The sequence below is a fragment of the Erpetoichthys calabaricus genome, chromosome 17 (genome assembly GCF_900747795.2).
Source record: "Erpetoichthys calabaricus chromosome 17, fErpCal1.3, whole genome shotgun sequence".
NCBI lineage: Eukaryota > Metazoa > Chordata > Cladistia > Polypteriformes > Polypteridae > Erpetoichthys > Erpetoichthys calabaricus.
The window spans coordinates 23,644,141-23,669,091 of record NC_041410.2 but is presented as its reverse complement, the minus strand read 5'-3'; the positions used below and the strand labels follow the sequence as shown (position 1 = coordinate 23,669,091).

General features: G+C 40.0%; 1 protein-coding gene across 1 annotated transcript; it reads right to left on the bottom strand.

The window, feature by feature from the left end:
- Positions 1-1,210: 1,210 nt before the first annotated feature.
- Positions 1,211-22,974, bottom strand: LOC114667815 (chemerin-like receptor 1). The gene is made up of 2 exons (XM_028823298.2): positions 22,869-22,974; positions 1,211-3,247 (listed from the first exon to the last, which is right to left on the bottom strand). The coding sequence occupies exon 2, from the start codon at positions 3,227-3,229 to the stop codon at positions 2,216-2,218; it is 1,014 nt and encodes a 337-aa protein (XP_028679131.1). The 5' UTR covers positions 3,230-3,247; positions 22,869-22,974; the 3' UTR covers positions 1,211-2,215.
- Between the last annotated feature and the right edge of the window lie 1,977 nt (positions 22,975-24,951).

The window sequence follows — 24,951 nt, the reverse complement described above, 5'->3', positions numbered from 1 at the left end:
CATTTCTAGGATTCAACAGCAGACAACTGCTAACAGGCCCACCTCTATCAAACACCTACTGTAAGACATGATAGGGACAGAGAGAGAAAGGAGCTGGGCTGGAGGTTCCATTTTCCTCTTTCCTCAGATACAATTAGCCAGTTAACCTTTGTTTAAGAATTAGGGCTACTTTTGAATGTGTACATATTAAAATATTCTCACATCTTGCCAACCTTCATAATCTATTGCAGCTCAATGTATACCCACTAAGGCTGATCCAGTGCTCAGTGCTTATGTCTCACAGTTCCTGGAGACAGAGTTCAAATCTCAGACCCATCACTGTCTGTGTAGAACCTGCTTTCTCCTAACGTCTACATTGTTTTGGTTTTTTTTGCTTTATTTTTTCTTCTGTCTCACAAAGACATGCAAGTGAAGCTAATTCATCACTCTAAACTGACCCAGGCATGGAGGACTGTGGTCATGCCATGTGATGGGCTGGTTCTCCATCCACCCTAATTTTAGAGCTCCCTTTGTGAATCCATTAGTGCCGTGATAGACTCCAGCTCCTCATCACTCTAAGACTTGCAGTAAGTGGGATCAGTTAATTTAATGTCTATGAATTTTCTCAACCCACTTATAATATTGAACTATAAAAAGAGAAAATCTCTATTGATCTTGTGTCAGATGTTTGATCATATCTATTTATCTCTTTCAAGAATGTAATTACTAAAGTGAGGCCATCTGAAACCTTTGGAGTCTGTCATGATTACTGTCATCCACTTTACATGGTAGCTGAAGTTTGCATTTTCATTTATCCTTATATGATGTTTAGAAAGCATTCTGCTTTTATAATGTTACTACCCTTGCTGTTGAGTATTTTTCCAAGTTTTTGATTTCTTCAGTCAATTAACAATATTTGGTCAAAAAGAGAATGGTGTAACTACCATATCTTTGGTTTCCTTAAGCTTCAACCAGTCCTTAGTTGATATATGTAGGATATGAAATATATCAAGAGGTCCTCCTCTTCGTCCTCTTCTTCAGTTTAGTAAATTCATTTACAGAGCTCAGTATATTACTAATGAGAAGCCCACTCTTCAGTTATGCCATACTGTCCAGTTACGATACTGGTTTAGGTCAGAGGCAGGTGGGGAGGATACAGTTTAATGATACATCTTCTACCACCAGGGTACAAACTTACCCATGGTACAAAATACCAAGAGACTTTCTAAGTCCATGTAATTAATTTTTTGTCACTCATGAGTCATAGTTTGAGAGTATCACTATCACTCCATTCAGATGGAAACTAGTTAAGGTTAAATTCTGGACAAATATTAGGAAGATTTCTTCACCTAGTGAACTATAGGCAAATGGAACTAGTTACCAGTATTGTGGTAGACAGTAGGATTTTAGTGGCCATCAAAACTGGACTTGATGTTGTTTTGGAGAAATTGGGTAAATGAGATTGGTGCATTTGTCATTTGGCCTGTTTTCATTAAAATTGTCTTAATGTTCTCATTTTTTAACCCATTTTAACCAGAATCTGTCTCAGGAGCATCAGGTATAAAGCAGAAACCAACCTTGGACAGAGTTTCAGTTCAGTGCAGGGTACACTCATGCTCACACCGACACTCATTCTCACAAGGTCATCTCAGAGTTGCCAGTCATTCCAGCATGCATGTTTTTGGAATGTAAAAGGAAAATTGGAGAATATGGAGAAAAACGTGCAAATGTAAGGTGTGGAGATGCAAAATAGTTAGTGCCTTAGTTGAAGTCCACGTCCAAGACTCTAGGGAGTTGTTGGGTGGCAGCTTTGACTACTACCCACACTGCCATTCCACTCAAATCACCACTCCTGAACTTAATAATTGGTCAACATCTTCTGAAATCTCAATTGTCAATATTCCAAATGCAGCTCTTCATTGAAAGTTTGACATTATGGCTTAGTACAGCAGATAAGTAAAAAAATGTCTCTGTTATTTTTCTTGAAGTTGCTGATATTTTCTTCTTAAACTGGCACTCTGCAGATGTGACACATGGGATGTCCTTCAGTTTGTAACAATTTATTTGGTTATTCTTGATACTTGGACCTCTCTTCACGTAAGTCTTTGGCCTTACTAGACTATCATGTTGAAATGTGTTTTTTTTTCCTGTTTTGTAACAGACAGTTATGAAACACTGATGGATTAAAAACATTTAAAAACCATCAAAACTGCATTTTATACTACAAACATTTGGATTATGAAATGCTGTTTTTTTTCTGTAAAGAAACTAAAGACTCCATTTGGACGGTGGGCCTTCTCTGGCTCAATTGAGACATGAGCCCCTCTTCAGTGAAGGCGCTCTCCAGCACCAGCAGGACAGACTTCTTAAACTTGTGCCGAAAGTCCTGACACATACACACGTAGAGCACCGGGTTCAGGCAGCTGTTGAGGAAGGCAATGCTGGTCACAATGGGGTTACCTATCCGTATGACCTTGTAAAGAGTATCTGTCGAATTGGTGCTTTTTAATGTCAACAGCTGTATGATATGGAAAGGAGCCCAGCAGATAAAGAAGGTAACAATGACTGCAACAATAATTCTGAATGGTTTGAAGCATCTCTGGCGCTGCAGGTTGTTGTATCGCCAGATGATGGCACTGTAGCAGAGTATAATAATAATAAGGGGGATGAGGAAGCCACAGAGAAAACGAATGATGGTCAGAGTGCCACGTCTGTACATGACAACATTTACGTCACTAGAATAGTTGATAGCACACATGATTTTATTTGGGGTCACTCTAAGGTCACGATAGGCTGCATATGGAATTCCGAGGACAACAGCCAACAGCCATACAATGAAGCATGCAATGCTAGCTGTGCGAGGTGATCGATAGGACTGTGACCAGACGGCAGCCACTACTGCCACACAGCGGTCGACACTAATGGCTGTCAGCAGAAACACACTGGCAAACATTGTGAGGCAGAGTATGAGGGAGTTGAACTGACACATGAACTTCCCAAAGATCCAGTTGTAGCCGTTAGCAGTGTAGATAATTGTTAACGGCAAGAAGGTGGTGAAGATAAAGTCGGCAATCGCCAGGTTAAGGAACCAGACTGTGTTGGCTGTCTTCTTCATTTTAAAGCCAGTGATCCAGATGACAAGGCCATTCCCGATGCAGCCGAGGATACAGGCAAAGGAATAAACCACTATGGCGACTATGTTGAGAGAATCGTTTATGCTTCTTGCTGTAGAGTTTGTGGTGTTATTCATCTTTCAAGGTGAGTTAACCTGAATAACAGAAAGCAATACATGATTAGTACAGGGAAATGATGTTGGTGTGTTTGTACAGTGCAGTCCACACAAGTATGGTAGTGTAAATAGGCACCCATCACTTAAGCAACACATACTTTCAAAAAATCCTGACAAATTAGTCTTCATCTTATAAGTCATCCAAATTTTTGGATAATGTGCCAATAAATGTGAGGAAATTCGATTTATTTTCAATTTTCAAAGCACGCAAAATGCAAAAGCTGGATTAGAAGGGTTCAATAAATGGTTTGATTGATGAACAATTCTAGCCTAAATCTGCTGATGTAACAGCATATGCTTTGTTTAATCTGGCAATTCTAATTTACCATTCAGGTTATGAATATTACTGGCTTTAACCATATACAGTATCATTGGCTTTTCCGGAGGCTGCTTACAATAAATGACAAGCAACCTGATAGTAAAATGGAGAAGCATATCTGCTCTGTCGCTTCACTATTTACCACAATGTTTGGCTTGATTCCCTTCATAGTCTTGTCTATAAATGTTTAAATCTACACAGGGAAGGTTGAGCTGTTGAAGCGGACATCTGCCTCTCCCTGGCTTACAAGTATTTCTCTTTCTTGTTTGAATTACACCATGGTGGAGTTTTATTTTCATTTCATCTCTCTCTCTGTTAAACTTGGCATAAGGAGATGTTGCCAGAATTGAATTAGGCAGGTTCAGCAAAAGAATAGGATATCAGTTTATCTCACTCATACATCCTATTGCCTAAGTTAGTTTGTTGTTGTGGGTCAAATTAACCTACACACCTTGGGTATATAAGAGGAAACTGGAGATGAAGTAATGTCCACCTACTTGTGAGGCATTAGCACAATGGAGTGTGTCACACTGTTCATGAATCACACCCTTATTCCTCCTCAACATGACACATTACTCACAAAACTGGGACTAGTGGTTCTAAACCAGTCAAATAAGAGTAATAAGAGTGTGTATGTGGCCATGCATGACTTTGCCTAGAAATTGACTGGCAGTCCATTTATGGTTGCTACCACCATTATGCTGAAGCAAATCCAAAAAATGAACTTTGGATTATGTTGTCTTCAGTCAGCTAATTTAAGTTACACTAACACAAGGTGATCATGTGTATGTATGGCTTGGTGTATCTGTTTCTAATGCAATCAACATCTCATAGATAGATAGATAGATAGATAGATAGATAGATAGATAGATAGATAGATAGATAGATAGATAGATAGATAGATAGATAGATAGATAGATAGATAGATAGATAGATAGATAGATAGATAGATAGATAGATAGATAGATACTTTATTTGATGTGTCAAATTAGAACATTTAATTTGTATTGGATAAAAGACCAACATTTTTCATTGCTGAAAATAGCAATATATTATTCTTGGGACTTATTAAGCTGATTTTACTTAAAATGAGCATGTTTTTCAGCCAGTGTAGTGATTCAGTAGTAAGTTTTGTTGTCTTATGATTCCAATGTCCTGGGTTTAAATCCTGTACTTAGTTCCTGTCTGACTGTTTTCCCTGTGCCCTGTTTTTTTTTTTAAATTAATAATGTGAGTGTGTGCATGACCCAGACTTGAACCCAGTGCTGCCCCCCCCCCCCCCCCCCCCAAAAAAAAAAACCAAAACACACACACAGGTCCTCAAAGTGAAATAATCCAGGCTACTATCCGCTATGTACAATGGGCTATATCCGTTCACCCTGCCTAGAGCTCCAAATGGCTTTCGACCAGCACTGCTTGCGACAACATTATATGCATTCACTGGTTGTCAGGTCTCACATGCATACAAGCCCATCTCTATGAGTAAAAAAAAATCAAAACTTTTTCGTTCTGTCGGGGTACACTACAACTGCCCCATATTCACTAATATTATGTAAATTAATTCTATGACAGAAATTCACTGGAAATGTCATGTAATGTGACATGGCCTTTAGTGTAAGTGACATTTTTGATATGAAACTTATAGATTCATATATCTAGTGCATTATATTACATGACTGTTGTAGATAATGTGCCTACAGTCAAAATGATCAGAGTGGGTTGTATTTGAATCACCCGTTCAATATCTAGGAGCTCCTCAATTAATTTATGCATGATATTAAATAACTCCAACATTTTATTTTTCAGAATGTAGACTCCAGTTACCCTGTTCAAGAAAAGAAAATCCAGATCAACGTCTAGATTAATGGCTGGTTGGATGGTTGCCTGGCTGGCTGGCTGGCTGGATAGATGGAGCACAGCTGGCTTCAGAAGCTTTTACAGGAAAACTCTGAAAAGCATTACTTCAAAGAACATTTGTCACAATGTAAAGAAAGCTTCACAGCCAAAATAAGTAATGGAAATCCAAGGAAATGAGACATCTCTATTACAGTTAAGCAAAGAGAGAATTTTGAGTTCCATAAACTAAGTCCGTGCAGTGTTTGGAACTTCGTCTCTTCATTACTTGATACAAAACCTTGAACATTCAAAGACAGTAATCACTGCAAAAAGTTAACTAACAAATAGCTATACTGGATTAGCATGTTATCAGCTAGACATTGCTTAATGAAGAACTGACCTATTATTTCTTCAAAAGCTGTTGCTGCTGCTTTTCATATCACTTAAGCATCTTGTTTTATTTATCTGTATAAAAAACCTCTAGTTCACAATGACAATCTGATCTGGGGTGACACTGCTGAAAAAGCATACTGTGATTAGCAGAACTCGCATTATGATGAAATATTTTGCAAGATGGGTGCTATGACACATCAGATGGAGTATTGTATAAAGTTTGGACCATCTCATCTTGTTGTTTTTATCTCCTATTTGCATATGGTCACAACTGTTCCACAGAAGCTATCATAACACTTTCACTTTTTATGCCGTGCTGGCAGACCTGAATAATAAAGAGCTGCTATGCCCAAGTCCTGCTTACAGACTACAGCTCAGCACTTCACACTGCTGTACCCTCAAAGCTGATCACCAAGGTTCAAGACTTTGGGCTTAGTGCCCCACTATGAAATAGGATTTCAGCTTTGCAATCTGCCAATTTGGTTGATTTGTTTTCTCCATGCTGCTGATTATCATAGACTGACCACGGAGTGCTCTGCTGAGCTCTTTATTCTCCGTGACTGTGTGGCCAAACACAGCTTCAGCTCCATCATTAAATTGGCTTACGATACCACCACCATCCACGGCATGATAAGCAGTGATGATGAAACAGCTTACAATGAGAACACCTTCAGACATGATAATACCAGAGCAACCATCTCTTCCCTAATGTCAACAAAACCAGGTCGCTGGCATAGATATTGAGGAGGCAGTCCACACTCCCACTTACAATGGACAGGATGTTGCTGAAGGGGCAGTAGCTTCAATTTTCTTTGATTCACCTTGACCACTACAGATATACTGTAGGTGCAGCTAAGGGGACTTTGGGATTGAATTTCCAAAAAATATATTTGTAGTACTAGGGTGCTGTACCGTGTTAGCCATTATGAATGTAGAGAAAAGCCAAGCAAAATGACACCTTTTATTGGCTAACTAGAAAGATTACAATATGCAAGCTTTCGAGGCAACTCAGGCCCCTTCTTCAGGCAAGATGATTACATCTTGCCTGAAGAAGGGGCTTGAGTTGCCTCGAAAGCTTGCATATTGTAATCTTTCTAGTTAGCCAATAAAAGGTGTCATTTTGCTTGGCTTTTCTCTACAAAAAATATATTTTAAGACATGTTCAATTGATTCACTATAGTTTTGTGAAATGGACACTAAAAATTGTTTTGCAGAGAATGTCACAGTTGAGAAGCCCAAAACTAACTAAAAAGAAGATTCGGGAGGTTTCTAGATATTTTTTTTGGTGGTTGGAAAGCAGGGAATACTGCTCCCTAAAGCCTCATTAACACTTCCATGTTCACTTGTGTTCCTTTTGTGCAGCTGTATAATGCAGCTCGTAATCAGCAAATTATTTCCATTCATGTCTCTCATTCACATCACCACAGACAAGCACAGTGCATTATTTTTTAGTTATGACATACAGCATATTTTCTACGGGAAGATAAATTGAACTGTAGCACCGTGATCATCTTCTAACCATCTAACCACTTTCTCCTCACAGGAAGTCACTACACGTTACTCCTCCTTGACATTACCTAGCAGCCACCCCTTTCTGTGTCTTTACTCCTGCACAAAAGGTTAAGGATATGCACTCTCCAAGCACCGGAAATCTTCAAATTTCTTTTCTGTCTCTGATGCATCTTTAGGATAGCAAATACCAAATCTGTCATTATAACTGGGAAAATAGTATAACCAACATCCCGTATATATTCGCGTATAAGTCGGGTGTTAAAACTGGTCATATGCCCATTCAAAAATGCGACACTTAAATCTTCTTCCCTCCTCCAATCTCACACCAGTTTCTCAGGTACATCGAATTTTGTTGCAGTAGCGCAGTTACCAATTTCTTTCACCACTTCAACGACTTTTAATTTAAAATGATCGAACGCTCCATCGTAGGTAAGGGATGCTCTTACGATAAAGGTGTATGAGAGTGTGAGATACAAAAAACACAAAACAGTGCATACGTTGCTTCAGAATAGTTTGAGTATTACCGTCTGGTCACGTAGGTACAATACATAGAAAAAAAAGGATGTGTGCTCCGTGGATAGGTGGGCATTCGCATATCATAATGTCTTGGACCAATAGCGTGAGTTTTCTGCATTTGACTTATACGACCGACATTATAAAATACTGGAAATTATACAGTAAAATCAAGCCCCAACCTATCTGCGGGAGAACTTATCTGCAAGTATATATGGTAATATCTACACATGACAGGAAATGAGTCCAGTTTTGTTTTTTTTTTTTAATTAGAGATCTTTATTTAAATACCAAAATGAGAGGCAGACACGTGTAGATTTAAAGCAAGTAAATTCTTCCAGACAGGAACTAAACATCATCCTTCTACTATTAAATACACAAGTATCGCTAGAAACAAAATGAAGTTTCACAAAACACACTGAATTTCACTACTAATTCATTTCAGCACAAATCAGAACATATCTCAACTATCACCAGTGCATTAACCTCCACAAACATTTGAAGCAAGCCCAGATGTCTCAATCTGTGCTCACCATCTTCTACAGGTGCACCGTGTAGTCCATCTTCACTTCTGCATAATATTCTGGGATGGCTCCTGTTCACCTCTGGACTGCAAGGCACTGTAGGGGTTAGTAGAGCACATACTAGCTGCACTACCCACCTAAGACACTATGAAATACATATGTCTCTGTTGTATGCTATTTGATATTAGATTCATTAAAGAAGTGTTATTGATTGTGATGTGCCATCTATTGGAATAACAAATACAATGAATTTTATTACTACAAATGTTTCTGTTGTGCCATCTTTTAGAGCTGCGTTTCTCAACCTTTAAGTATTTGCAACCCGAGTTTTCATAACAGTTTTAATCGTGCCCCCCCTAATGTTTTTTTTGAAAGGAGCCCACTAATACCAATTTGTTCTTCATAGATGCATATTTTATTATACCTACTTAACTTTTATCGACATTTATCTAACTCTATATTTATTGTTCTAGTATCAGAATGTATTTTAAGTTAATTTGTTTTGGTTGCAATAGATGTATTTGTCATATTTTCGATTCTTGTTTTCTTTTTTTCACGTCTTCACGCCCCCCCTAGGGGGGCCCGCCCCACTGTTTGAGAACCACTGTTTTAGAGTGACAGAGACAACTGAACAGGCAAAAAGACAAACACATAGAATCTTATCCATTTATTAAAGTGGATTACTAATACAGGGCCCCCTTCTGTCCAGGAGATGTACAACACATACTTCCTTAGACCGGCAGTTTTATTAAAAACATCACCCATAAAATCTGGTGTATGACAAGAAAGAGATGTTTATTGTGAATTGTTCAGCAAGAAATGGGCAAGTACGTTTGTCCAGTCACTGTTTTTTTTTTCTTGCAATAAAAAAATTAATTTGCTGATCCATAGTATATATTACATGATGTCACAACAGTTCAAGCTCACCAACAGACGAGACGATGGATTCTGCAGAAGTTCTAGTGCCAAATACACACTGAGACTCACTGAACCTAATGGACACATAGAGACAATTCAACCATCATGCCGTTGATGTTTCAAAAATCTCTATGTGTGAAAACTGAGGAAGAGAAACACAGCTATCTTCTTTTTGTGGGTACACTCTTAAAAATACTGGTACTTGACTGTGTTGAGGGGTTCCTCATAGAGCCATTGCTTAACAAAGAACTCTTTAATTCTGATAAGAGTTCTTTGCATAAGAAATTGGTTCTTTGTTCTTTAAAAGAACTTCTTAATATGTAGAGAAAAAAAAATCTTTAATCTACGGTAGGCTACCTAGCAGAACACTAATAGATTAAGAAAACCGGACTGTAGTCCATGCTTCTGTATGTTTGCAGCAAAGGTCCTTTTCAAATCAGGACCCTTTGGTATTTCACAAATCTGTTACCATCTATTCATGGTTATTGACTGTATAGAACCGATTACAAATATAAATAAAACAAGGATCTTTCTGGAAACTTCTTTGTGGATGGGTCTTTTGGGAACCAAAACTGGTTCCCCTATGGCATCAGTCTGAAAAAACACTTTGACACATTTATTTTTAAGAGTATAAGAGAAAAAGGCAGAGACATTTATGATACAAGGACATTAACTCCAGAAGACGTGAAGTTACTTAAGATGCAATATAAGAATAAATTTGAAGAATACATAATGCAGAATAAACACTGTCTTTTCTCAAGTATTATATTAAATATGAGAGCGCCGAAAGATGCAGAATGTTCAGAACATTTTATAATAGAGCTAAAGATGTTCGTGAAGAACTGTGATTTTGCTGCTAGTGACAAGATGGTGCAAGACCGTATTGTTTTGGTCAGAAACTCTCCAAATATTAGAGGCCAATTGCTAAATCAAGCACTGGATAGCCCACAGATATTGCATGTTCACATAAGATTGCACAAGAGAAGTTAAAGGCAAAGGTTAATTCATGTGCAACCGTTCAAACTTCTGATAACACTTTAGTTTAGGTTCTGCAAAATGCACCCATTACTTATTTAATTTTAAGTAACAAAACCTTCTTCTGGTGCTAATATCACTTATAAAACATCAGTAAAGTGGTTATTCACCTGCGCAATATGACCTACTAAAACAACTACACTTTCTAATGGTCAGAGGTGGCTTAAATGAGACATACTGTATTTCTCTTGAATTTGCTTACTTAATTATATAATATGTGAATCGTTCATATTAACAAGTAATTTTACCAGCGTCTTATTATGCCACAATGTACGGAGATGAATAGCCTATCTACTGATGTTTTATAAGCATAATGAACACCAAAAGAACCCTTTGTTAATGTCTTATTATGGAAGAAGAAATGAGCAATAGATGCATGTTTGCAGGATCTAAACTAAAGTGTTACCAAACTTCCCAGTCTGCTCAAACGGCTCTGATGCCTATGTGTCCGAGGGTCTCCTCCTAGGCTCTGTCAAGGCGCGTAATAACCCACCGAGACATGAGGGGGCGTTATCACTAACTGTCTTCTCTACTTTTCTCTACGCAGCAACAGCAAACCTCCCAGTGAGGGTACCTGACTCCTCCCCTTCCGGTTTGCCAGCTGTAAGGACCCTGGACTCCCACAAGGCGGTGTCATTCGGCTGACGGACTTGCCGTGAAATGAAGCTCCTGAAAGCACTGGCTAAAATCTATATTGTATGTTTCCTCTTTTGTTTTGGCCCACAAGCCTGGGCAGACATTCTAAGAAGGGCATCATCCATCCATCCATTTTCCAACCCGCTGAATCCGAACACAGGGTCACGGGGGTCTGCTGGAGCCAATCCCAGCCAACACAGGGCACAAGGCAGGGACCAATCCCGGGCAGGGTGCCAACCCACCGCAGAGAAGGGCATCACTTTTGTTTATTTTCCCTTTTATTAAACAGGACAACCCAGTTGGCACCCCAAATATCAATCATGTCATCTGTCATTCATGCACCTGGCCACGCTGTATTTTATAAAGCTGCCCAACAGTGCCACTCCAAAAAACCTAAAGGAAGCAGCACATTCTTAAAAAAGTCAAATGTGTGGACCGTGTGCCCAGGAGCACAAAGAGAAAGATGCAGTGCAGTGCAAAAAGTGTGCAAAACGTAATCATTTTCATAAGGCTTGCAGATAGTCCATGCCATTGAGAATCTTCACCTTTAAGTAAGAGAGGAGCTCTTCATCTTTGCCATCACAGAAGCACAATGGCTCAAAATATGAACAAGCATTTGTAGGCATGGACATTGGCCCTAAACCACATAAAGTCAAGTTCAAATTGAACATTCAGAATACTCTACAGCAAATTCAAAAATCTTTATGGGCAGGTAAGGCTGAAATCTACCACGCGCCACCTTTCTAGACATGGTGCAGAACAACTTGATGTTAAAGACACCTGCCAGCTAAAATGCCAGTATAAAGATACTGTATCATAACTATTATTAGAGCTTTACATTGTGAATACACAAGCAGCTCCCATTCTTGGACTGGACATTTGCCTTGATATGGACTTAATCAAACCTGTGCTATCAATTCACACAGAGGCAGACAAGCACATAGTTTGCAGATGTCTAGGAAGCAATAGGACAATTCTCAGGTGAATGTAGCATACACCTTAAACCAGTAGTCATCTTTACATCATGCAGCCATTAAAGGAACAGCTGGGCAAAATGGGACACCCAGAAATCATCACAAAGGTATTTTAGTCAAGTGACCAGGTCAGTGCACTAGAGGTTGTTGAAAAGCTTCTCCCCAGAAAATTAAGAATATGCCAGGGATCACGTACCCAAAACAAAGCAATTAAAAGACTGCATTACCTGTAACAAACGCTACATGTTATCACCATGAAACTAGCTGGTAAAGTTAAGAATGCCAGATCTGGCGTTTGGGCAATCAAACTAACAGAGGAGGCATCTAAACTCACCACTTTCATCACTGTGGTTGGTAGATACAAATTACTGCAATTGCTGTTTGACATTATTTCAGCAGAGGATGATGCAAAATGGCATCCAACCCATCCCAGAAAAGGTCAAAGCTATAAAGGAAATAGAAACAGTCCAAGGATAAAACAGAGCTGGAAACGTTTTTGTGAATGATCAATTATTTGTCAAGATTTGCCCCAAATCTCTCTGAGCTCAACGCTCCATTAAGAGCGAGTTTGTGTGGAATGAGGCACAGAGTATTGCTTTCAAGGAGGGTGAACAATCTGACCAGGGCCCATCCTTGCTTATTATGATCCTGATAAAGAGCTTTGACTACAAGTTAATGCATTAAAGAGTTGCCTGGGTGCAGAACTCCTATAAGAAGACATGCCAGTGGCCTACCACCCAAATCATTGACAGCCACAGAGAAGAACTGTGTTCGGATTGAAAGGAAACCAAATTGCTGTTCTCTTAGTGCAAAGACTTACACTAGTGCTGATATGGCAGAAAAGTTTGTTGCAGAGACAGACCACAAACCCTTAGAGTTTATGCTACATCTACATATAATGATTTTTTAGCAGCTACAAAAATATGATTTTATCATTCTTCACTGACCAGGTTAAGAAATTCCTGTAGCTGATACACTGTCCAGAAAGTCTATGATCTACCACAACAAAATCTTGAATGAAGGCATGGAAGTCCAAATAAACACCATCATGAGCAACATACCTGTCAGTGTCAGTGAGATACAATAAGCAACACAGCAAGAGCCACAGCTTATAATGTTCAGAAGGGTAGTCCAAGTAGGATGGTCAAAGGTGAGAAGAGAATGAAATTACTGAATACTTGAATGACAGAGACGAGATCTCACAGATTAATGTCATTCCTTCGGCACATACACACGGGCCACATGGGCATTAAAAATTGAACAAACAGACCTCTTCTTTTGGCCCAGAATGGGGAAACAGATTGAAGCCATTGTAGAGGAGTGCCACACCAGCTATCAAAAGCATAAACCAAATGAAAAAGATCCAGTGATCTCATATCTAATGCCCCAGAGGCCATGGCATTGTTATTGATCTGTCTGAATGGAATGGTGAAGACTACATAATACTTGTCTTCACAATAGAAAGACTTCACTATACTTCTCCAACCTCTGTGATCTAGGAGCTCAAGGCCATGTTTGCTAGACATGCAATACCCAAACAATATTAGACAATGGCCCACAATACAGCTCAGAAGAGTTTTCAAATTTTGCAGCCACATAGGATTTTTGTACACACAACAGCAAGCCCTCACTATGGCCATGCAATGGCCTTGAACTAAGAGCAAAGACCACACTTGTTAAAGCCCAACTTCAGAGAAAGGACCCTCTGATGAGTCCATTAGAATACTCTGAGTAAGCATCTGCAACCACAGATTGCTCATGCCAAAAGAAAGCAAAACCAGGAGATTCAAAGATTCTATCACAACCACAATTCAAGAACATTATTTACAACTAGTCAACCCGCGCCGCATAATTATGTATTGATGGGTGAACACTTCCTGAACGACACAGTTGTCCAAATGGGGTGGGTTTGTGGATACCACTGTGAGTGAATGAAGAGATAGACCTCTGGAGAGAGCAACATATAATTGTCCGTGACTGAAAGCGGGATCGTCTATGACGAAGAAGGCCACGCTGGTGAAAGTTACTTCTTCGGTAGGGATAAGTGTCAGTACTTGTAGATTAAGGTGTAGCGAGTCTTCGTTGCTGACGCTTAATATAGCTTGCGTACTGAGATGTTCCGGAGTCACAGTTGAGAAACACTTTTTTAATGTCTTTTAAGCACAGGGGAAAAAATTAACATGTGAAACATCCGTAATGTAATAAGCCACCAAGAAAAGTAACATTGCAACAATGCTATCTACGACCCGATCTCTGTAAACAGAAGTGAAAACAAAATCGAGCCCGGTGTATTCTTTAACTGCCTTGTGGCGCTGTAGTAGTGCTGCTGCTTTGCAGTAAGGGGACTATGGAAGATTGTGGCTTCGCTTCCTGGTTCCTCCCTGTGTGGATAGCGCTTTGAATACTGAGAACACCGCTATATCAATGTAACAAAGTATTAACAGGAAATTGTCTTCGTGTAATAGTAAAAGACAAATTATCCACGACAAACAAACTGTTTTACACGCTGCATACCAACCCACGGCGTAGTATACGCCACATAATCACGCCGCTTTTTTAAATGTTTTTTAAGCAGAGGGAAAAAAATGAACATTTGCAAAATCCGTAACGCTGCTTTCAGTAAGTACAATGCACACGTGTTTAATTTGACGGCCACTTTTTGCCAGCCGTGTTTTCTGGTTTGGGCTGCTTTTGCAGTGTTACCGCTTGTGCATATTAAATCTTGAAATCCTTCGAGTAACTAATTAACTAACTAACACCAACCCACCCACACACACAGCTAGTGTGAAACAAATGCACCCGTACTTTCATAATTTTGTTGCAGTGTATAGTGGAGTCAGGCACAGAGAAGGTCAGCTGCTGAGAGAGCGTCTTGACTGTTGCAGGGCCTGCATCGGTGAAGCAGGTGAGACGCTAATGAAACAGAGGCACAGAGTTTATTGGTTTTTAAAGACTGCTTCCTTCATTGTGTTTTAACCTCAGTTTTAAAGGATTGTTTTAAGGATCCCATGGGATACCCCTCGCAAACTGTTTTAGACGCTGCATTCAGCAATTCACATCCATGACAAACATGCCTCTTCTTACATGGTCCTGCCGCGTCCACCCTCGTTCTCAAAGCATACACACCGCCTGGTCATGTGCCCGCTCGCAAGAGCAATTCACGGAGACCCGCCCACCAACTCTAAGACCATGGTGTGTAAAACAGTTTGTGATGGTGGTGCGTGCGTCATAACCGAAAAGAATAATGAAAAGTCAACGTGGCTCAGAGGTGCATGTGGACTCCTAGCACAGACGAAAGCGATTTACGGGGTGGTCAGTGAGTTGTTGCGTCCGGGCACATGAGCAGGCAGTGGGAATGCCTAGAGAGCGAGGGTGGATGTGGGCCGGGGAATAAGGAGTGTTGGTGGGCGGGGAAACGTTTTCCGTGTTCCTGCAGGACCATCTAAGAAGACGCATGTTTGTCGCAGATGTGAATTGCTGTATGTTGCGTGTAAAACAGTTTATGATGTTGCACGCCGTCGTGCGTCGTAACCGAAAAGTCAACGTGACTCAGAGCTGCATGTGGACTGTAGCACAGACAAACAGAAATGACGGCGTGTTTTCTGAGGCGTCACGTCTGAGTGGGTGGGCGTGGCTCTGCGAGTTTTCGTAGTATCCAATGGTCTTAGAGTTGGTGGGTGTGGCTCCTTCCTGCGTGCTTTCATGGGTGTGGGCGTGGCTCCTTCCTGCGTGCTTTTATGGGTGTCTTGCCCGTTCTGGCGGTGGCTTAGAGAATTATATATATAGATGAAACAAGGAGATATAATTAATTTTCAGCTGAACACATGGACTGTGGGAACCAGCCACTATAACTCAAGGATGAAATGTCCTACCTAATATGCACCAAGCAAGGCAAACCTCATCATAACCGCTATCGCCTCCAAAACGTAACCTTTCTACACTAGAGTAACATTATCAACAAAACTGTGAGTGTCAGCAGGAAGACAACCAGATAGAGCCCACCACAGCTCAAGAATCACACCTGACCAATGATAGGCCAGAAGGGAAATCTGACACTTAGACACATGTTAATACCACCCGTTATGGCCGCAGAGGCAGGACAATTCAAAGGGTACAGGTGCATCCTTGTGCTAATGCACTTTACAAGAACTCATTACTGTGTGTCATCCTGATGGATATTTGTAAGTGCTGAAAATAGCCACATTTTTCTCATGCAATCCCCTCAACAAATTCACCAATTGATCATGACAATTTAAAAAGGAAAGTGTGGAAAGCTTTTCTTGTTTCTCACATGTGTTTCCCAGACGTTAGTGCACTGTCTGCCCTGATGTTGCTTATTATAAGCAGCTGTCTGAAAGGACAGAAAAAGGATCTATCTATCTATCTATCTATCTATCTATCTATCTATCTATCTATCTATCTATCTATCTATCTATCTATCTATCTATCTATCTATCTATTATATAGTGCCTTTCACACATCTATCTATCTATTATATAGTGCCTTTCACATATTGATCTATCATATAGTGCCTTTCACACATCTATCTATCTATTATATAGTGCCTTTCACATATCCTCTAATAATTTGCTGGAACCCTTTCAGTCTGGTTTCAGAGTGCGGCACAGCTGTGAAACTGCTCTGCTACGGGTAACCAATGATTTGCTTATGGCAGCAGACTCTGGACAAACCAGCATATTAATTTTGTTAGACCTCAGTGCAGCATTTGACACTGTCAGACATGACATCCTACTGTCCAGAATGGAGAACATGCTGGGTATCTCTGGCACTGCCCTCCAGTAGTTCAAGTCCTATCTGACTGATAGGCAAGAGTTTGTTAGTCTTGGCAAGAGCAGATCCAGCTCAGCGCCAGTCACACAAGGAGTCCCTCAAGGCTCTGTCCTCGGTCCTCTGCTTTTCTGTACAGTATTTACATGCTTCCCCTTGGCCATATTATCCGTAGCTATGGACTGGGTTATCATTTTTATGCAGATGATACTCAACTCTACTTCAATGTTAAAAGTGGAACTTCATCAGAGCTTTCTCAGCTCACAACCTGCCTTAGTGAAATTAAAACCTGGATGGAGCAGAACTCTTTAAAATTAAATTGCAATAAAACTGAACTCCTGCAAATTGGGACTAAAATGCAACTTAATAAAATGAGTTCCTTCCCAGTCTATCTTGGCGGTGATCTCATCAGACCTGCCTCTACTGTAAGAAATCTTGGTGTCATTTTTGATTCCTCCCTCTCTTATTCCGCCCACATAAATCACATTAAGAAACTTTCTTACTTTCACCTCTGTAACATATCCCGTGTTCGCTCCTTCCTCTCCTTTTCTAACGCTGAGAAACTTGTCCATGCTTTTATCACATCCGGCATCGATTATTGTAATTCCCTACTGGCCGGTGCCCCATCTAATCTTATATCACAGCTCCAGCTTATTCAAAACTCAGCTGCAAGAGTCCTTACTCGAACCAGCAGCAGCAGCGAGCACATCACACCCATCCTGCTCCGTCTCCACTGGCTCCCTGTGTCTTACAGAATCGAATATAAAATCCTAGTAATAAATTACAAAGCCTTAAATAACCTCACGCCAAACTACATCAGTGACCTTCTCCATTGCTATGTGCCTGCCCGCCCACTAAGGTCCTCTGATTCTGGCAATCTTGTTGTACCCCTCACTAATCTACACTCCATGGGTGACAGGGCCTTCAGCTGTATAGCGCCCAGACTCTGGAATGACCTACCGAAATTAATCAGGTCAGCTGACTCCATGAATTCTTTTAAAAAACAACTCAAAACTCATCTGTTCAGGAAGGCTTTTAGCTCTACTTGACTTTATTACCCTTCTCTCAGTTTACTTCTCTGTCAAGATGCTAATGTAACCGGTGTGTGTGTGTGCTAGACCGTCAATTATGTTGTCTGTTTCTTTTTTTTTTTCAGAATTTACTGTCTTAATCTTCTTTATTTATTTATCTGGTTTGTACAATGCTATATACTGTATACGCTGTCGTTCTTTATTATATTCTGTAAGTGCCTTGAGCATGGGAAAGGTGCTATATAAATAAAATGTATTATTATTTATCTATTATTTAGTGCCTTTCACTCATCTATCTATCTTCTATTATATAGTGCCTTTCACATATCTAGCTATCTATTATATAGTGCCTTTCATATATCTATCTGTCTAAGTATAGGTGTGCTGTAAATCGCTTATATATCCTTGGTGAACTGGAAACTAATAAGGTATTTTGCAAGCTCCACTCTTAAAAGTAATGGTTCTTTAATGGTGCTTCATGGATTTTTACTGGACAGTGTGGTTCCTCATAGCTCCATTGGTTGACAAAGCACCATTTCATTCTGGGAAGAGTCCTCTGCACAGGAAGTGCTTCAAAAAACTTTCTTATATGAACTCTTTATAATGTATGGTAGGCTACATAGCAGGACACTAATAATTAAGAAAACCTGCACTTAGCCTCTGCTATTGTAAGCACGAGTCCATTTCGTGCCATGACTTATTGGTATTTCACCAATCTGTTACCATCTATTTGTGGTTATTTACTACACTTAGCCTGTTACAGATCCTAATCTGAAACCTTCATGTGGATGGATTTTTTTTGGTAAACAATAATGGTTCCCCTGTGGTATTCGCTCTGAAGAACAGCTCTGGCGCTTTATTTTTAAGTGTGTAACTGGAAGGGGAACTTGTGGTTTTCAAATAGCTCCGATACATGGCAAGGAGCCAGAGTAGCTTAATTTTACGGTGTCCAAGATATCTGAATATGACTTTACTTATACCAGTTCACCTCTCCAAGCTTTTTCATGTTGCAGATTCCACGCTGTCTGTTTACGTTTGAAGGTTCTCAGGGGAAGTGGGTGATGAATACCTCCCACTTTTCTCCCAAAGAGAAAAAAAAAGTTGAACAGATTAGAACCTGGGACTACCTGAACGAATCCGTATGTCTGCCTCTGTCAAAGGAAGCAGCCGACACAGCTGCAAAAGTTATACACCTGGCAGGCGCCGCAAAGCAACTTCATGTGTCACGCATGCATTGATTGTTTGATAAGTTGACGGTAATGGACTTGTCTTATGTGCGTTTGAACTTCCTGTAGTGGCTAATGTGCACTGACGATAGATAGATAGATAGATAGATAGATAGATAGATAGATAGATAGATAGATAGATAGATAGATAGATAGATAGATAGATAGATAGATATGTCCCCAAGGATGAATTTATCTTTTTACACGCGCACGTACACACACACCATAAAGTCTAAAAAGAAATAAAATCTAAAAAGAAAGAAAGCTTATTATTAAAATCAATAATAATTATTCCCGACAATCTCGAAAAGTTAAATCGCAGTTGCGCTTGAAATATGGTCACAATTCGTACGGGGGACAGAGCGCCGAACTATTTAGCGGGTTTGCGTGCTACTTGCATTTTAACTCAGCTGTCAAACAAAAGATCGTCGCTTGCGCTGCTGTTGAAAAAGGGGTCAAGGACGAGTCGCGCGTGTGACAAGTTTCTTGATGCAGGGGCCCACGAAATCATCATTAAAATATTCTGCATACTACTTCAGACTTCTTCGAGTCGATGCCGATGCAGGATTATGTAGGAAGTGATGAAGGTTCAATAAAAATGAATCGTTCAGGGGCGTGGCCAGCCACCCAGATAAGGTGGGTCTTATTTTTCAAGCTAATTGAATCTGAACGTATTACATCCACTAAGAAAAAAGTTAATTATTATAAGTAATGTCTGTTTGTTAGTTTGCCATGATTTATCGTTAAATTGTATTTCTCCCATTACACTCTGTGATTAATGTGTACTTTCGATTTGTGGTCTAAAGGTATAACATTTATTTTAAATTCCTAACCATTACCTCACTGCCGCTTATAGCTAACGTGATGCACATGAATGCAGGAGCAAATCGTCTTCAGTAGAGCTGCCTGTAACAGCCAAGATGATAAGTGCATAGTTTGTGCCGTTTAGTACTGTACATCATCTGTAGCAGAAGCTTACTTCAGAACCTTATTAAACATACACTGTGTAAAGCCACCTACGAGAAGCTTAAGACGTCTCTGCCTGATTTTCAGATTCATTAGTGTCTGAAAATATGATTGTCAGCTTCATATTTATCTTAATCATATTTCCGTGATGTTCTCATTTATTGAATAGCCTACTTGAAATACAAATGTTACAGAATTGGGGCAGTATAGCTATTCGCTTAAATAATAACTTTTAATCTATATTAAACTAATTATTCAATTACCTCTGTCAATAGCACCGCCTTGCAGTTCAGATGCAATTATGAAATAAATAATCACATGCAAACCTAGAAGTGGTGTAGTTGTTAAGGCCTTGGACTTCAAGGTCCGAGTTTGGGGATTCATATCCCACCACGGACACGGTGTGACCATGAGCAAGTCACTTCACTTGCCTGTTTGTGTTCCAATTGGAAAAACAAACGGGGACGGCATAAACTGATGCACAAACAGTAAACGGGACAATGAAACGAGACGCACTCAGAACTGACATTTAAACACTATGTGGCCCCGCTACAATGTGACTGATTATATCTCAGATGTGCGATGCCTTGAGTTAAGGCTTCAAACAAATGATTCCTTAACATTTGAAAAGCTGCTATATTTTATATAAAAGGTTTATTAAAGTGTGTAAAAAATGAATGGCTAAATAAAAGTTGTCTAAGTATCACGAAACGGTATATTATCATATTCATTTTCAACAATGTGCTTACTTTTAGTGTCACTTTTACCGGTTTTATTTGGAAATGGACCCGTTTTTAAAGGTTCTTAATGTTTCACAGCGGGCCTTTTCCGGACGGCCCATTTCATCCATCCATCTTCCAACCCGCTGAATCCGAACACAGGGTCAAGGGGATCTGCTGGAGCCAATCCCAGCCAACACAGGGCACAAGGCAGGAACCAATCCTGGGCAGGGTGCCAACCCACCGCAGGACACACACAAACACACCCGCACACCAAGCACACACTAGGGCCAATTTAGAATCACCAATCCACCTAACCTGCATGTCTTTGGACTGTGGGAGGAAACCGGAGCGCCCGGAGGAAACACACGCAGACACTGGGAGAACATGCAAACTCCACGCAGGGAGGACCCGGGAAGCGAACCCAGGTCCCCGGATCTCCCAACTGCGAGGCAGCAGCGCTACCCACTGCGCCACCGTGCCGCCCGGCCCATTTCAGAATAGTTTATTTAATGCACGCGTAGTTTATTTTAAACTGTCGCTTTTCATGATGGTTTTGCTCGACAATTAATAATTTTTGATACATTTTGTTGCAGTTTTTGGTTTTAATGTAGTGACGTATTTATATATAATTTACTGCGCTTCTTCGTGAGATTATTTACGTCACAGTTGTCTTTTTATTTATTTCATTTCGGCACAAATGCTTTTCTGTGCGCTCCTGCCAAACACACAACCGAATTTTAGCGACTGATAAAGTCGCCACAGTAAAGCAAACTATTAGTAGATGGTAGATAATGGCTCCCTCGAATTAAAGGATAATTAGATGACAATTTATCTAACCCGAAAAGCCTAGCTGAAAGCCCTTCTGTATCTTCTTATCTGCGGAATATCTGTTGTATATTTTGAGACCACTCAGCCGACCGTTTAACTTTCCGTTTACTAAGCTCCTTTCTCCCCATTAAAAAAAAAACCCGGTACTACAAAGGCGCCTCGGGTAACCCGTTGTTGCACATTTTTTCGGCATTCTGGTATGCGTAACGGTCTTTTAAACAAAAGGCTATGGGCTTATTACGTTTTATTTTTTGGTCGGCTAGCAGTTTGGGACCCAAGGCTACGCCCCTTAATGTATGCAGGAGTCCCTCTGCTAACTTGAACTTAGTGAAGCACTAATGATGTATTAAGCAACTATATGCAAGTTTCACTTTAAAAGATGTCATGGCATTTTCGAACCCATTTAATCCTGATGAGGGTCGCGCCATAGTTGGGGCTGGAGGCAATCCCAGTTAGCATACGGCGGGAACGAACCCTGGACTGGGAGCCAGTCAATCACACATACACGGAACAATTCGGCACCGCCAACTCACCTAACCTGTAGGTCTTTGGATAGTGGGAAGAAACACCCGGGGAGAACATGCAAGCTCCACGTAGGGAGGACCCAGGACGCGAACTCGGGTCGATATGCTGTACTGATAAGCAGCAGCGCTACCACAGCGATATCGATGCTTTACACCCTGCCGATGTAAGATACTGCGTAAACTCATCTTCACCACTTGCGCTCTCCTTAATGGTTGAAAGGTGCCTACAGACTTGAACACAGAGCCGGAACTATTTGACATAACGAATCCATTTTAATAGAATACTGGAAGACAGATCCGGCGCCGGCAGCCAACCTTAGATAGAGCACCCGTTTGATGAAAGGTGAAAAACCCACGGGGTGAACGTCAGAGCCTTTGAGCCCCCTACTGTGGATGTGCAAGGCTTCGGCGGCGACGTTATTTGCCGTTTTCAGGAGCTGCTCTGTCCAATTTCTGGGTTAGATCCTTTTTCACTAGAAGAAAACCGACGGAAAAAAAATTCCCTCGCAGTCAATGCAAAATACCCAGATCCTCAGTTTAAATCATAATGCCATTCAACTGTGAATCTCATTCGGTACCGATGTAAGTTAACAGGCATGTACTGCATCCGTTTGCATACATCATTCTAACATTTGGAGCACAGACAAGACTAAATCGACGAGTCTCCATCATGCTGGGTCTGCATATTCGAAGCAAGGACTCCGGAGCCATGGAGCTACAGCGCTAACCACTGCGGCACACAGCCGTCTTGCCGTCACTCATCAATATATTGTAAGGCTACTAAAATATGAAACAGTCTAGCATGTACAGTGTCAACATTAAGCCCATCACTAATTATTTAAACACTTGTTTCACCTGTGCCGACTAAGATTTTCCGCAGCTGCTGCCCTCCGAGGTTTGACTTCCTCTGTTCGTCCGCTCTTCGCAGTCCTAAGCCGTGAAGACGCGTCTGCCAGCTCACTCTCAGCTTTTATTGTGCGCCCTGTAGGATGGCGAATTAGATTAATCATGGGCTTACTTCCTTGAAATTACAAAGTGAATCCTAGAAGGCGGCCAAATACGATTTTGGTTAAGCCTTTTTACTCCTAATTATCTTTCTTAGGGAATATTGATTTATCCACATATACTGTTGTTCATACTTGTGTAGGAAAACCATTACATGAGAACAGTCTGGCCAAAAGCAGCCAACCATCTTTTAAACAGGCAATCTGTAATTGTTTAAATGGGCTGCACGTCTTGGGTTCTGTTTAATGTCCTTGACATCATGTAATTTCATTTGTTTTTTAAACTATTCTCAGTGCTATTCTTCCTTAAGTATGGAGTCCTGTTGTACTGTCCTTAATTTTACAGTTGTATGTGATGTTACACTGTTTAAAATGTTTTGTTGGATCAACCTAAATAAATTACTTCACAAGGTAACAAGCAATTTAATTGATTTCTTTCAAATTTTAAAAAGTATTTGAGTAAACTTAATTCATTTGAGTTTGTTTTAACCTTTTCAAAATCTTGAATAAAAGCAAAAAAATGTATTTAGCTCAAACCAAATTTCTTTAAAAACTCAAATTAACTGTGGTGGGCTGGCACCCTGCCCGGGGTTTGTTTCCTGCCTTGCGTCCTGTGTTGGCTGGGACTGGCTCCAGCAGACCCCCGTCACCCTGTAGTTAGGATATAGCGGGTTGGATAATGGATGGATGAACTCAAATTAAAATTTTGTCCATTATTGTATTCACTGTAATGCCAACTTAAATTCTTAATTGGACTCAACTAAATATGTTCTTTATATGGTGTTGAATTCACTGTTTGTTAGGGTGAAATTGTTTTTAATAAAACAAACCACAACAATGTTTTGCTTTAAACAATGGAAGCAAATTTATTTTAAAATTAGTGCTACATTTTGTACAGTGCCTTCAAACATGTTTTTAAACTGATCTAATGGTGAACCAGCTATAGCAAAACTCTTAGATTTATTACTGAATATTTGCAACACAAAAATCAATTTTTTGGTCATTCCTTGAACATGTTTTTTCTGTAAATATTCAGAACAAACATTTCACAAAAAATGTTTATAAATTATACATAAAATATCTATTTGAAATAATTATATATTCATATATTAAATACACCTTATATTTTGAACATTACATAACATTATATAGTATACATAAAATGTATATACTGTATATATATATATATATATTTTTATATATATATATATATATATATATATATATATATATATATATATATATATATATAGTCACAAACTCGAGACAGAGTCATATAAAGATTTGGGGCAGCCACCTGTATAATTTGGTTTCCTGGCTGCAAAGTTGCTTTTCAAAATAATACACCACGGATGTGCACAAAACCGAGTCCAAACAGAACTGAGGGAATAGGGAAAAGGTGGAGACTTTTAAAGGGGGGGACAGGAAGTGAAGTCAAAGGGGTTGGGCTAATGTAGATCTTCTGCCATTGGTGCGAGCCCAGACGTGACATCACAGGGGTCAGAGACGGCAAGGTCTCCAAAGCGATTTTTTGCATTAGACCAAATAGAAGAAGTTACATTAAGCGACAGCAAGGTTTTTCAATTTGAAGTAAGGCAAAAAATTACGTTAGGTGAACAAACATATTAATATAGTTCATTACAAGTACTAAAATTACCTTAAATCAAAAAGAGCCCTTTTTCTCTTTTTAGAGTGAGTCTGTCTTTGTTAAAGAGTCTGTCTTCGCTTCTCATTTCTGTTTGATTATTCTGCACTGCCTATAGTTGCTACCAGTCTATCCATCCATTTTCTGAAGCTGCTTCATGCATTGGTTAAAATGGCCAGAGATCATTCCAGCCACAGTAGATTGCTAGAGACTAACCAGCCTGGGAAGGATGTCCACCCACCCCTGTGCCAATTTAAGTTGGGATATCTGTCAGTATTTCCTTTTTCTC

Bases quoted from the DNA above. Each gene is read 5' to 3' on its own strand.
- LOC114667815 (XM_028823298.2), bottom strand. From the start codon at position 3,229: ATGAATAACACCACAAACTCTACAGCAAGAAGCATAAACGATTCTCTC.